At 42.1% G+C, this 15,777-nt stretch overlaps 1 protein-coding gene across 1 annotated transcript; it reads left to right on the top strand.

The window, feature by feature from the left end:
* The first annotated feature begins 7,299 nt into the window (after positions 1-7,299).
* LOC119735799 lies at positions 7,300-10,983 on the top strand. Its single transcript, XM_038209741.1, has 2 exons — positions 7,300-8,414; positions 8,746-10,983. Exons 1-2 carry the CDS (start codon positions 7,347-7,349, stop codon positions 9,139-9,141), a joined length of 1,464 nt encoding a protein of 487 aa, XP_038065669.1. The 5' UTR covers positions 7,300-7,346; the 3' UTR covers positions 9,142-10,983.
* Positions 10,984-15,777: the final 4,794 nt, after the last annotated feature.

The raw sequence follows: 15,777 nt of genomic DNA, 5'->3' as shown, positions 1-15,777 counted from the left end.
TTGGTCAGTACTATCAGAATATTACTGTTTCCTATCTATATTGGTACTTCCGGGTATTTATTACATTCTTTTATATGACACTATGAAACTCTAGAACGCTGATACCTAGCACAGAATGAAACAATACTATGTGACATGAAGCTGGTTTATTCTGTAAATCAATGGCAAATGAGAATTGACAAATAAATCATGCCAGAACAAAAAATCGTGTTTTCTTGTCTTTTTTTTGAAATTTACTTCAAAAATATAATGTCCTCCATTACCTTACAGCCAAACCACCCTGTCGGGGGGTGGGGGGGGGGGGGGTCTTTGAATATTTTTAAAGCGCGACGTAGACAAATTTGTCCTCTCTTAAATATAAAAATCTTTAAAAAATTATCAACATGTCTGCGTTGTAACTCAATAATTATTATATAATTTGTTATATCGTGTGCTTGGATAATGTAATTTCATTGGTCTATGGCGGCCACGTGTCTGGACAATAAACATGCACGTTAAAGGTTACATCACAGTGATTTAATTTATTTCTCACACAGTAAGTCACAATTATTTATCTTTTTGAGTTATTGGCACGATATAACAAAACCATTGTTGACTGGTGTGATGTGGGATATGCCGTTTTTAATCCCCGGGGTGCATAATTATTGTCATCCTCAGCTTCGCCTCGGGTGCTATGCGCTCCTCGTATCGACGATAAGCGTACGCAGACTGCGCAGACAGTGTGCGGAACCGTCGACAACTTTGCCGATCGTCTGCGAGGTAGTTTACGTCTGTCTCAGTGAGTTGTCGACAACACTTTCGGATGAAATGTTTCCAGATGCTTGCGTTGCGGTTTGAGTCCTGTTTGCGGCGTTTCAACTACTGTTAGGCTTTAAAAACATCATATCCCACATCACACCAGTCAACAAATAATGGATACTTCGATCTTCATCATGAAATAGGCCTAATTTGGTGGACACCTAAGACATCCTTGTACCGCAGGTAACCAATGGGTAGGAAACTCAGTACAACGAGCAAAGCGAGATCTTAAAGCCGACAGGGAATGTTCTCTTGGTTGCTGAGGTGCGTACTCTTTCGCCACGTACACCATTCTGCATGGTACCGTCACAGTCATCGCAATCCCCGTTGCCGTTTTTGCCGCTCGCGCCGTTGTTGTCCGGCCAGTTGTTCCGTCTTGCTTTGGAACTCCTCTGTTTCAGTGAAGTCTTGGCCATGTCGTCGAGTAGAGTTTCATGTTTCTAAATTGTTAGGTTTAATCTCAATCGACTAAAGAATTAGTGTTTGTATGTCAGTGGTGTTTAATTCCACGCTTTTCATTTCCCGTGTGTAAAGGCATCAACAATTGGCAAACTTTTATATTTGCGTTGGGGAACCGATTTTTTTCTGAAAAAAAGAAGAAAAGAAATCGGTCTGAAAAGGCGAAAGTAGGCGCGGCTATACTTACGTGGGAAGGTGGGGGGGGGACCGGGTATGAGAGGGTGATTCTACCCCGCGGGTACCTGTTGGCACTTGGCCAAAAAATCAAGCGCTGCACACGCTTCAGATCGAAATCCCGGATTTGTATTTGTGACGTCACAATGACGTGCGCGCAAACTTTGAACTGTATCGGCAACATCTGCCGCGCCTTGGTAACTTTACGTTAGTTTGTGTTTGTGTTTCGATCAGTGAACACGGTTTTTTGCTTTGGTGCGTTTTCGGATGCTCAATAGTGACGATTTGACGGAGAATATAGCGATTCAGGATGTACAACTACGCAAGCGCGTACGCAGCAGCCTTTTCGGAAAGTTACAAGTAAGTAATTTTTAATTTAAAACATAAAATCGGACATTTTCTGTTAAAATTATTTTCAACTTGCTCCCAGGTGACCCTGTAGTACAGTCAAGGCTATTGTAGCGACGTTTCTTTAGAAGAAATGGAATCCAGAAATTCCTTCAATTTCATATTTCATCCTCAACAATTTCTTTATTTTTTTTGTATTTGGAAAAAAAAATCCAAATCACGTTGTCGTCAATATTATTGACCCATGTCCTCCTTTATTTTGGTATTTTTGTTTTTTTCTATTACATCTTGTATCACTTTGTATATTTTATGTTCAAAAGATCGTACAATAAATCAGGTAGTAAGAGTTTAATCTATTTGCCATTGATGCGGATTTTGTATTTTTCTGTTGAGGCAGAATATTGTAAGCACCTAGATTGACTCATTCCCCTTGCCCTATGTTTGAAGACAATTTTTTGTATTGATGGAATCCAACACAAATGAACAAAAACCTGTACAACGTTATATCAACTCCTGAAAAAGTGGGCATATTCCTACGGAATAATACAAACCCAGCAGTAATTATACTGATAAAGGTCGCTTTTTAATTCAAACTAAGCCATCATATAAACCTACCTGTCCCCTTCATTCCAACAAAGTTCATGTTTGAAGCAGGATAAACCTGAATGCATTTCAATAAAAATGTTTCTTGAAAGTGACACAGACCTTTTGCTGCGACAGACCTTTTGCTGATTATTGCGATGTTATTATTTTGTTGTGAAATTTGATCATTCAGAAAGGCGTGTGACTCGAATCCCATGACGGCAGACGGCAAACAGCGCTACGGCACCTGCGGTCCCTACGGTTCTGCCACCGTCCGAGGACGGTGTCCGCACTCGGCTCGTGTCGGGAGCGGGAATCCACATGGAGGTGACACCCGCCCAAGATCACGGCATGCTGGGCAGCCCATGACTGGCTCCCGGTTGGTGTCCCCAAGTGGATATGTCCATCGCCAGATTGATTCCGCTAAGGATGAGCGGAATCTCAAGCCACCCTTACAAGGCCCTCAAGCTAGGTGAGTCTTATTCAAATCTGAACCCCTTTAAAAAAAGCAGAAAGAGAATCACCCCTCATTTCCCAATGTGAAAAATAAAAAGAGAACTGTATAACGACCCCCCATTCCAATCAATATTGAAGGAATACAGAATTACCTCCGCCGAGGAGCTTGTTTTCATCGGCGTTGGTTAGTTTGTTCAGTGGTTGGTTGGTTGGTTAGTTTTTCTGTTATCAAGATAACTCAAATAGTTCTGGACGGATTTTAATGTTTTTTTGGGGGGGGGGGTGGTCATTGGTACAAGTACAAATCGATTAGATTTTGGAAGTGATCCGGATCTGGTTTTGGATCCAGGAATTTTTTTTTTTAAGGATTCTTTACCATTGCTGAGATTTATTTTTCTTAGGGGGAGGAAAATATTTAATCTCATACGGACGGAATACAAATCCATCAGTAATATACTGATAAAACCCATCGGTAATATACTGATCAATGTCGCTTTTTAATTTAAACTAACAGTTTTGTCTACTTAATACCACTTAGCTCAAACAAAGTTTATGAAGCAGGATAAATCTGAATGCTTTTCAGTGAAAACATTTTTCTTCAAAGTGACAAAAACCGACCAACCTTTTGCTGAAAAATTGCGATGTAATTTTTTGGATGTTGTGTAATTGATCATTCAGAAAGGCGTGTGACTCGGATCCCTCGGCGGGAGGCAGCGGGCAGCGCTACGGCAACTGCGGTCCCCGTTCTGCCACCGTCCGAGGACGGTGTCCGCACTCGGCTGGTGTCGGGAGCGAGAATCCACGGGGAGGTGACACCCGCCCAAGATCACGGAATGCCGGTCAGCCCATGACTGGCTCCCAGCGGGTGTCCCCAAGTGGATATGTCCATCGCCAGATTGATTCCGCTAAGGATGAGCGGAATCTCAAGCCACCCTTACAAGGCCCTCAAGCCAGGTGAGTCTTAATCAAATCTGAACCCCTCCTCCCCCCCCTAAAAAAATACAAGAATAACCAAAGCAGAACGAGAAGCACCCCTCATTTCCCAATGTGTTGAACACTGAAGTTTTGCAGGAAACAAACACATATTTATCTCCCGGACGCAGGAGGCTTTCTCCCCTTCGGCGTCTTCGTCAACACAACAAGGTTCGACCTCTGAACATCAACGGTCCCTCGTTGACGTCAGAAGCACGCCCAACCTGCCCCAGTGACTCGGCCCGCAGCTACGCCATGTTCAATGCCTCATCGCAAATCTCCAATACCACCCAGAGATCAGGCGACTCGGTCGTAGCCGGGCAGTCCCGTAAGCTGGCGAACATCACCAGCGACACGACGAGCTCGAGTCCCCCAGAAGACGACATTGACAGGCCACCGTCTGTCGTCGTAGGACAGGCATTTGTCCCGACAAAATCAAGGTGAATGTCATCATTTTCTATGGGGAAAGTGGCACACGTTTAATGCATGTCAGAATGCATGTCGATGGGCCGAAATCGGACCAGTCATTCAGTGAGGTGGTTCTTGGTTAGATAACTAGTCTTGTCAGCCTCTTTTCGTTTTCATGGAAACTGCTTCTCATTAGACTTGAAGCCTCTCAATAGGAAGGGACAGGAAAACAGGGAAACAAACAGACAGAGGGGTTGGTTGGGTCGTGTCTTATCGATATAAACAACCAACTCAAAGAGCATAGACAGTACAAAGGAATGATTACCTGTGGGTACCATCCATTACCGGTATACAACATGACCGCCACCTATATAACTTTCTTTCCTAAGGCCCAAGCGAACGTGGAAAACGAGACTTCGATCTCTTTTTGCTCCTCGGAGTCGCGGGACCAAGACCACCGTTCAGCCTTTCGTTACATCACAAGGGCAATCGGAAGGTCAAGTCAGTCGACCTAGATCACTCAAAGAAGACCACAGTGACCCAGGTCAAGTCAACCGACCCAGGTCACTCAAAGAAGACCACAGTGACCCAGGTCAGGTCAGTCGACCGAGGTCACTCAAAGAAGACCACAGTGACCCAGGTCAAGTCAACCGACCGAGGTCACTCAAAGAAGACCACAGTGACCCAGGTCAAGTCAGTCGACCTATGCCACTCAAAGAAGACCACAGTGACCCAGGTCAAGTCAACCGACCCAGGTCACTCAAAGAAGACCACAGTGACCCAGGTCAAGTCAACCGACCCAGGTCACTCAAAGAAGACCACAGTGACCCAGGTCAAGTCAGTCGACCGAGGTCACTCAAAGAAGACCACAGTGACCCAGGTCAAGTCAGTCGACCTATGCCACTCAAAGAAGACCACAGTGACCCAGGTCAAGTCAGTCGACCTAGGTCACTGAAAGAAGACCGCAGTGACCTAGGTCACCAGAGCCGGCACACCAGCGCTCTGCTGAAGAATGGAGAAGCGAAGGGATTTGGAGGAAATGGTAAGTTATATCTATCTGGCGAAATTTATGGTTGTTCTGTAATAACTTCATCATCTGGATCATTAACTGTCCAGTTGATTTATGGCAGGTGCATTGCTTGTAATTCATGTCCTTGGACCTGTGAATTTCAAAATGAAAATTAGCCATTGTGAATATGACATCACCCTGAACAATTCTTTGAAATGTTTACAATTAGAAAAAGAAAACATTCCTTTTTAGATAAAACATGTGTCCTATTGGCCAATTGCTTTATTCTTCCCAGCATTAACTATAAAGATGCATCGTCGGCAATGCAGCACTGCCATGGCAACAAGACCAGCCTCGTACAGCAACCAGCCCCTCCCGATCCCAGGAACACCTCAATTTGACTGGGACCGTCTCCAGTCAAGCTCCCACCCTGCTTCAAGAAGTGACAATCCGATCACATCACAGAAGCAGAAGGAGGTTCCGAGCCTCGTCGCCAACTACGGTGACGGGTCACTCCCAGCTTCAACTCCAAGGGAGTCCTTTCGCAATTCCTCGGTTTGCGACTTGCCTTCATTTCCAATTCAGAAGAAAGGAACAAAGATGCGGGATAAGATATCATCGGATGAGGAAGTAGCAATCCCTAATGCAGATCCTCTGACGTCGATCTCAAGTGGCGATGGCAAGCCTCACGAAGAGGGAAGAGAGAGTGGAGACCATGGTAGTGGTTGGGAATCGATCTCAATTCCAGTGACTCCATCTCCATCTAGTCAATCTGTCTCCTTCACATCCAACATTTCTTCTTCGTCTCAGAATCTGGGATCAGAGACGGATGTTGAAGACTTTATCTACGATGATGATTTTGAAAGCTCATCAGCATCATCTATTAGCAATGTAAGCATTGGCAATGTGGACAAATAGGATGCCTGTCCCATCACAGTATTAACTCGCTACATCTTCATGCAAGTTAAGAATTTAATAGAATAGATATTTTCACGTTGTCTTCTAATTAAGTCATCTCTCTATGTTAAATTTGTAGCCAAACTGATAGTAAGGAAATGTTTTATTGTTCTACAGCGAACATTTAGAAATATTTATAGTATCCCACCTCCCCTTTATCCACAGTCTTCATGGGCAATATCAAGTTCAGAAGCTGATGTGGATGTTGACTCTTTTGATGAGGAGACAATGGCAGACGAAAACAGACAAAGGTCTACAAAATTACCATCGCTTCGTCAGCAGCGACTCGCTGTGAGTATAATAAATATTGTACATCATCCATACTTTGAAAGATCTTCAGAGTTGAGTTTGACCTCTTAATCTTTCATGATGCTTAACTAACTTCATATAAATCATACGTTGTCTCCATGGTGCATGTTTGAAGCAACCGTTTCAGTTTTAGATTTTTTTGGGTTGGTTTTGCAGCTCAAGATGGCCCCGGCATTTGCTTTTAAAAGTTCTTATCTGGATGACTTAGACGATTGGCTGACGGTTGTGCTGAGTTGTATTGAGCGAAGGGATGCGATGCGACGAATGCAACTTGCTTCCAACTACAAGACACCTCACACAAGAGAGGAGGCTTGGGTGAGTCGATACTCATTACTTTTGCAAAGGGATTTTAAATCTCATGATTTCTTGAAAACTGAGGAAGAGCCGGGTCTGAGTTTATGTCATGAATGGTCAGAATAAACTATTACAAACATTTTGAAATTTTGAAATTTTTAAATGTTCTGTATGTTTTTCCCGACAGGAAATTCAAGCCAACGCCGCAAAAGCCGAAGACATAATGTGTCAATTGAGCCAAATGATCTCATTATCGACGGACGAAGAGGACGAAGAGTGGAGTACTGAAAGTTTGCAATCAGTCTCTCCAGCAAATCCTGTCAAGAAAGACCCAGGAATCAAGGGGGACAGAGGAACATCAAGTACAACATTACAGGCCCTGGAAGACGCTTTGAGTCCTAGACAGGTAGCATCTCCAAAAGATTTCGAATCGTCTGCATCCATAACTGCAAAGAAAAATTCCGAAACGACTTTCGAGGAACACAAGGAAGTCGAAAAAGTTGGAAAGAGCGACTCGGATCAAAATGCGGCAACGCCAGCTAGATGTCCAGAGTCTTCAATTTCAAAGCTCTGTGAGAAGATGTCTACTGAAAGTAAACCATGGGATGTTGTCAACAAGGCACCCCCATGTGCACATCTACCCACAATCTTGAAGAAGTCATCTTCGACTGACGCATCAAGAGCAGCGTCCCATGATCAGAAGGACATCTTAAGTCTCGCAGAGGCCGCTTCTGAAAAAGGCGCAGAATATACTTCACCCATAAATGCAAAGAAATACATAGTGTGTGCCCAAAAAGAAATGGAAGAAACTCCAAGAAAACCCCAGAAGACTGAGAATAGCGACTCAGATCGATCATCTGAAAGTCCAGTGTCTTTACTGTCTAAACTTTCTGATAAGACTCCCACTTCAGCTTCATTAGGAGAAGTTGTCAACAAGGCATCACTTGAAGAAAATTACCATTCGCCACAACTGAAAATCACGAAGAATTCTGCTAACACATCAAGCACAGCTAATGCTTCTTCTAAGAACCCTCAAGCAACACAAGGTCCTCAGGAAGGACTACCAGAACTCACAGCCTATCCCACAATCGATTCTAGCGAGTTGGAGTTCATTATGTCTGACAACGGAAAAGAAGTGGCGCTTGGGTCGGGTTCTTGTGGTGGAGTCCTACTGATGCGTCGTAAAGCAGAAAATACTCTCCTTGCTGTCAAGGTGCTGGTTAAAAACTTCTCTTTCTTGCAGCACGAAGTGGCAGCCATGCATGCGGTGATGAACTGCCCCTACTTTCCCAAATTTGTAGGAGTCATCGACTTCTGCTCTTACGCCCAAGAGCTCGTAGGCGGTGTTGGCAGAAACACGGCTTACGACTTCCGCAAGGCGCTGCACGACGATCTCTTGAACGCGTTAGAGTGGCTACACGTCTGCCGTGATGTCACGAAGGGACTCAAGGCTTTACACGCTGCTGGCTGGCTTCACTGCGACCTACACTGCGGCAATGCTATGGTGTGTCCCAATCCACCAAGCTCTAAGGTGGCTTGGTGTGGCAAGATCATCGACCTGGGAAGCGCCCTGCAGATTTCGAATCCAGGCCCAGTCACGATCCTTGATGATAAGCAACAGAAGAAGCTCTATAAACTTGCCAAGCAGGTACGAACGAAACCAAGAAAATTAACACGCCATTATCTTTCAAACCCAGTCCATTTCTTTTTGACTTGAGTTCCTTGTTGCATCTTTAGTGCTTTCTCCGTTCTTTCCAAACTTTTATTACTCGCTGAGATTAAAATTGTCTTAACTTCAATTTTAAAGCCAAAATAATAATTGTGTGCAGCTGACAATGTCCAGCTTCAGCCAATAAAATGTAGAGTGCAAAGAACAACGATTTATTTAAGTCCGCATTCTAATCAAATGAGCAATGTAATCCTTGCTCAATGTAAACGCCTATAGGCTAAAGTTTACTTTCTCACACATTCAATTCCAGTGTGCCCCCGAGATTCTTGAAAGCAGAGACACATTCACCGAGAAGTCCGATATCTACAGTCTCGGCAATCTCTTCGTGGATGTAGCCAGTGACGCAAACATCCCCCACGGTCTCCGTCTGCTTGGCGAGTTCTGCATGAGACGAAGTTCCGATGCTCGCCCAACACTGGAGGCCATCTCGGGGAAACTAGACGATTTCATCTCGGAGATGATGCAGGCTGAGCAGCAGCCTTCCAGCCCGTCTCCTATTCCCCCTTCCTCATCCTCTCCTTCTCCTAATCTTCGTTGTCATCTCATCGCGGAAATGGTGCAGGCTGAGCAGCAGCTTTCTAGCCCGTCTCCTATTCCTCCTTCCTCATCATCTCCTTCTCCTAAAATGTGTTGTCGTCTTTGTTAGTTTATCAAATCCAAAATCGCACAGAGAGAGTAGAGAAGACCGGCCGCGTCCTAATCGGATGTTTTGACTACGATTACAGAGCAGTACATGAGTAGTGGAAGGCTGGAAGCATGCAAACCGTAGTCTAAAACAACCGATTTGGACGCGGCGTTAGGGCCGTGTGTTACACGAAGGAATTCACAGGCAAATTGTTCCAGGCAAGAAAAGGACAGAAAAAAAATAGCATTCCCATGAATACTCTGAGGTATCTCTATAAACTGTTTGACAGTTAATGTTCTCCATTCCTCCTAGTGTTACATTTATCTTACCATGCATTTATAGTTGCCTCTGAGTTGCCGATGAGAATTGCTTTGTCTGGCTTGGCCCTTACAGACCAGTGAACTTTATCACGGTGCAGCCACTTTGTCTGGTTTCCAGAACAAGACATTGAGAAATCACTGAGGCAACCGTGCGTACAAAAAAGTCACCAGACAGTGATTTTTTTCTGCAGATCTTTGGTCGTTTAGATCAGTTGTAAAGAACATTGAGATAGCTACAAGATGATAAAGACTAATTATCACTGCTATATAAACGCTCCAATACGATGCCGTTTTGTAAAGTAAGTAAGCTTTTAAAATGAATGAAAACATCTGTTTATTGAACTAAAGGTTTGTTGTTCAAGTGATCCGAAGAGAGTACTGCCAAAGTTTACTTTTTCTGTGCGATTTTGGACAACTATTTATTATGTTAACTGATATCTGTGAAATGTAGCTTATTCAAATAATGGTCTTAAAAATACTCATCTAAAAATCTTGAAAAACAAACCATCAATTCAATTTTTGCTTTACGAGCACCGATATAATTATGCGAAATTGTATTTTTGTATCAAAGATGATTGAAAACAAAAGATAAATTCAACTTACTATAAAACAGGTTTTGCAAAAAAAGTTAACAAATTTTAGTTAAATTTCCTTTTCCATGGGAATGCAAGAAAATATGAAAAAGGAATGGTAACGCCAAATCAAAGCAAACCATATAACGAACAAACAAATTTAATTAAATCATATGCTGTCCTGAATCCTCCGATTTAATATGATTTTTCACACACCATTATAGGGGCAAGGGTTAAGACCAGTACTCCGTGTGTTCAATCGTTAGTTTTTGTGGGTGTCCCAACAACCTCGTTAACATAGCTTTCGAGCTCCAATACGAGGTTGACCTTTGACACCCGCAATGACGTCACGTCTTTCAAGTCCGGAGTGCTGGTCTTTTTTCTTCCTTCAATTCTAATTGAATGAGTCTTTTCCTAATTGTTCTCGTTTCACTTGGAACAAAATACAATAGGGATCCCATATTTTTACGAGTGAAAGTACAATCTTGATAAAACAAGATTATAGTTTAATTGTAGATTAATTGCAGTAACATCAATTATTAATACAACTTTCGACCTCAGGTATACAGTCATGTAGTCAGTTTGAAGACAAATAATAGAAATACATACACATTGTCATTCATAATTATGACACAAGTTTAAACCTAAATGTATGATGCAGATCTGTTTTTTTTTTCACAGCAAAAAAAAAAAAAAAAAAAATCTTCTACATTCTTCTTTCCAGCATAGGCCTAATGTATTTTGGTTTTATCATAAATTGTGATGGTCAGTACTATCAGAATAGCACTGATGCCTATAGATATTGGTACTCCCGGGAATTCATCACATTCTTTTATGACAGTATGAGGCTCTAAAACGCTGATACCTAGCACAGAATGAAACAATGCTATGACGCCAAGCTGGTTTATTCTGTAAATCAATGGCACATGAAAATTGACAAATAAAGCATGCCAGAACGAAAAATCGTGTTTTCTTGTCTCTTTTTTTTCAAGTCGTGAAATTAACTTAAAAAAATATGTCCTCCATTACCCTTCACCCAAACCACCCACCCATGCAAACGATGTGGAGGTGGGGGGGGGGGTTTCGAAAAATTTGTCCTCTGTTAAAAAAAATCTTAATAAATTACCAACATGTCTGCGTTGTAACTCGATAATCCCCTATAATGGGTACTTCATTACTTCATCATGAAATATAAATTTATGCTATACATGTATACGCTAGTATACAGAAAAACTGCTTAATTTAGGTTAAAAAAACCTACTGAACAAAAAAAAAAAAAACCGCACTCGTTGTGCGGACGATAGGATAAACCCCTGAAGTATATACCGGTATTGCATATTGCAGGGAAAACCCGCGAAATCAGGTAAGGATTGAAAAACCCATTCCACGTGTTGGCCTAAACTATAGAGTCGAACCAGGTTAAAGAGGTCAAAGACTAGGAAACTGTCGCGGCACCAACTTGACTCAACTCAACCCCCCCCCCCCCCCAAAAAAAAGAAGAAGAAAGAAACAAACCCCACAAAACGCTCATTTCTTCCGTCCGAGATTTACCCGAAGCTATACGCGAAGCGGGTGACAGGGTGGAGCCGCCTTTCCGTTCGCATGTTTTTTGCAGTAATTTCATTTCTTGTCTTTCAATATCGCTATTCCGTGGTCCACTACTACAAAGATAAAAGCAAAAAATTGTACACCTGCCATCAGGATGAATGTTGCCTTGAAGTTTCCAGTCAAATCATAGAGCCAGCCTATATAGTAAAAAGCACAGTATAAGAAAAAGAATAATAGACATCTTGATAGTTATCTTTTATGAACATGTGAAACAGACACGAACCACCTATCACCGTACAGACGGTCAAATAGGAAAAATTATAATACGGGTGCAAATTTCAACTACTGTTATTAAAATGAAGTCTGGAAACAAATTTATAGATTCAATTTAGAATAAATTATTGGGATAAAATCCTTCTACTTTTTATGCATTTGAAACAAGTAGCTCATGCACTAAATATTAATCAATCGTTTCACAATGCAGTGCGCCACCAAGAGTTTGCCACGGAGAGTCCATTTTTCAAGTTTACCGTCGGTCGTCAAAACACGACCCACTTTTGAGGACATGTAATAGGAATCTTACCCGAAACGGAACCACTCATGACATCGCTCGGTATGATTGAAATGTTACATTCTAACTGAAGAAGAAATTCTAAACTTCATATCAGTGAAAAAAATCGCCGTCCGATGCCGAAACCTCAGTACTGGTTACTGTCAAAGCTGACCTTCAAGTCTGGAAGAAATCGTTCGAAAACTTCCCCAAATTTATGTATTTATCCCAATTTCTAGGAATTTATCCCAGTTGTTATTTCACGAGTAGTTGAAACACTTTATATCATCTCAGTATATTCCGAATTTCAGCTTAATCTGTTGTTGCGGACGCTAGTGTGGCAACGTGAACCATCTCCATGGAAAATTTCGAAGACGATCAAAAAAATAATTTGCCGAACCCATTGTTATTTCAGCAAAGAGCCGTAGGCGCTACGGCTGACCGATTTCGGCCAAGCACACAATGATGACGGTCTTATTAGCATATTCATTAGCGTCACTCGGCGTGACATAGCGTGGGTCTCGGTATCGACCGATGGAAGCCGGCAAAAAGGGTGATATTTGTTAATTAACAACTCGTGGAGGAGGCTTTTATCCAATTGTTTACTGCACACCGTAATGGATAGGAACCCCATTAATATTCGCGAGGCTTGAAAAGATTGATAGATATTGCGCACGCCAGTGTTACAATTTTCAAAATTGCACGAAGCGAGGCCTATTTTTCCAATTCCAACGAAAAGTAATGAACATATCACAACGACTTTTAGCACAAACTTGGATCATTATAGGGGAAACTAGAAGAGACTATGTCCTCATTTCATTACACATTTATTTAAATGTAGTCACTTTGTTTTGCATGTGAAAGGTGTTCGTGTGTAATAAAATTGGTCTCCCTCTCCCCACTAATTTACCAGCACAAGATAATGCCGCCAAAAAATGCAAGTTTCGATTTTATGGAGCTCGTACGTTTATAGTCATGGCTTTGAAAGTTTTCAATCAATTCAATTTTTTACAGGTAATAAATCAACAGCTTGACAAAACAGATAAAAAAAATATTCCCACATAAATATTTGCTTAAATATGGTCGCTGATTTGTCCGGGCGTGCTTTTTCTGGGACACACTGCGCGCTGCCTAATTATATCAGGCAAAACAGGTGCTCGCGCAAAACCGCTACACTACAAAACCTGTTTGAAGCAATTAAACACTTTTCTAAACAGTACTTTCTTGCTATCAGTTTGTTATCATGTTTAAATGTTAACAGTGTTTAGAGTATTCATGAATAGCGATTAGCATTTTAACACATTGGCGTAACATCGTTGGCAGGGGTAAGAGGGTATTCACCCCAATATTCTCACTTGTGCTCGTAGGTGTGCCTTTTGAACGTCCAGCGGGCATCGGCAATGAAGAGCGCCACTTATTTGTCAGATAGTGCCCATAATCGTCTGCTTTGAACAGCGCCCCCGTAGAAAGATGGTGTCAAGCCCCCACCCAGCAACCAGCCCTCCCCTTTCCCCCAGCCCTCCAAGGCCCTCAGCCCCCCACCCCCGCCACCGCTCACATCTCCAAGCTTCACCCCACCCCCACCCAGCCCCTTTAACCCCCACCACCCTCACCCACCCCAATCAAAATGACTTTGCTACGCAAATGGAACATCGATGTTTATAGGAAACATGTTTACAGAGTGATTCCGAGATTGTGTTTAAATTAGCACATTCTTTTTAGTGTACTAGATTCCCAAGACGTTGTGATTGCGGTTTGTGAGTAAAGGTGATTAGTTGTGATAACGCCCTCTTGCGGCTGGTAATGGCGTAATAATTATTATGTAGCCCTAAACAATCCCATGTCCAACAACAACGCGCACGGATCCCAGAGAGAAGGATGGACGACTGTTCTGAGCTCTAGTACAAAATGCACCGAACGGATTTACTTAATTGGTTGGATGCGTGATATGGGCCGTGATACCCCTTGGCATGTTAATCGCCAACACCTGGCGCCCTACATGAAATCTCGTTAAAACCCGTCAGATCTCGCGACGGTTTTTCGAGCTCTTTGCGTAAGAAAGGTCACTTTACAAAAGCCACAATTTTGATTTGGGAACGGCACATAATTTCAATTCAGTGATTATAGTTGACCTAAGGCTGTAAGAAGGCGAACATACGTAATTTTCAAGATAGGAATATATATTTCATCATTTCGAAAGACTTTTATTTCGACACTTGGACATCGCAAATGCTCCCTGTGCGCCATTTTGAACAGAAATAGAGAGAAGCAAACGCCATCTGAAACGGAAAAATTTAGAAAACTTTAAGCAAAACTACTCCTTGGAAAAGATATACTTGAAACACAAGTGTTAAAAAAACCCAAATACTACAGGATATAACAGATGGTATTGTATATTTTTGTCGTCATAGATGAAGTATTTACCCGTAGGAAAAAGTCAAATGTGACACCTTTTGCGATGAATTGTTTTTTTTTCACATCGCATTTGTCTTTATTGATTCAAAATGCCGTTTTTCCCAGTTGGTGAAGCTGTTTTTAAAATTTTTATTTAGATTTTGTGTGTGTACGAAAACAAGTGTTTGTTGGAGTTCAGCGCTTTGAAGTTTCTTGTGTGGTTATTCATATATGTTTTCATAAATATTTTTATTCCCCGCTTATTTTTTTACTAAGATTCACACTGAGAACATCGTTTACCCAAATCTCGTTTTAATTAGGCTTTCATCAAAATGTTTTCGCTTGATGTGGTCCAGAACCGAAAAAACCCCAAATGCGACATTTCATAGTTCATTTTAAAGCTAAAGATATGAACATTTAAAAGCCGCCGCGCGCAGTGAAGCTGAGCTGGCTGGGTCTTTGTTGACACTTTTCCCACCTGTACGGGCCGTTATCACGGATCTTAACCAAGAGTTTGGCATCCTTCTTTCTAGTATAAGATCCGTGTTTAAAGGCTGTCAATTATATCACGGATCCTACTCACAAGGATTAACGACTCGGCCCAACTCCTGGTTAGACGCGTGATAACGGCCTGTACTGGTGGCAAATACCATGAATACTTTCCAACAAAGACCAGTCCAGCGGATATGTGAAAAAATTGTGCACTTTTGCATAAAAGCATGAAACTTGGCACAGATGTTTATATTCATGCAAGAAAATGTTTTAGATGTGGAGCCATCGCAAAGTTACCCTTTTAGGGGCGTGGCATCCATTGAAAAAAGGGGGCGGGACTTGTCGTGCCTGCAGTGAAAACGGTTGTTCCCACTTGTCACAAAAGCAGGAAACTTCACAAAGACAAAATTATATAGATTATAAGTGTTTTCCAGATTCGGACCCGCCACAAAAGTACCTTTTGGGGGGCGTGGCAGCCATTAAAAAAAAAAAGGGGGGGGGTAATTATTATGCCCACATTGGAAAAAATTGTGCCCATATTTCATGAAAAATTAAACGTCCCACAGACAATTATATTCATTAAAGCAAAAAAAATCCACGTGGAGCCATCTCGAACACACTCTTTTAGGGTCGTGGCAACCATATTAGAAAACAAAGGGGGGGGGGCGGGGTTTTCGTTATGCCCACCATGGTAATATTGTTCCCACATTCATAGAGAAATGGAACTTTGCACAGACATTGACATTCATGAGGAAAACAATTCAAGACGTGAAGCCATCCC

Source organism: Patiria miniata, unplaced genomic scaffold, assembly GCF_015706575.1.
Source record: "Patiria miniata isolate m_02_andy unplaced genomic scaffold, ASM1570657v1 HiC_scaffold_10, whole genome shotgun sequence".
Lineage (NCBI taxonomy): Eukaryota > Metazoa > Echinodermata > Asteroidea > Valvatida > Asterinidae > Patiria > Patiria miniata.
The sequence above is the reverse complement of the archived record's forward strand: the minus strand, read 5'-3'. Positions and strand labels throughout refer to the sequence as shown.

Bases quoted from the DNA above. Each gene is read 5' to 3' on its own strand.
- LOC119735799 (XM_038209741.1), top strand. From the start codon at position 7,347: ATGTCTACTGAAAGTAAACCATGGGATGTTGTCAACAAGGCACCCCCA. The intron at 8,415-8,745 runs GTACGAACGAAA...ATTCAATTCCAG, and splicing joins TCTATAAACTTGCCAAGCAG to TGTGCCCCCGAGATTCTTGA.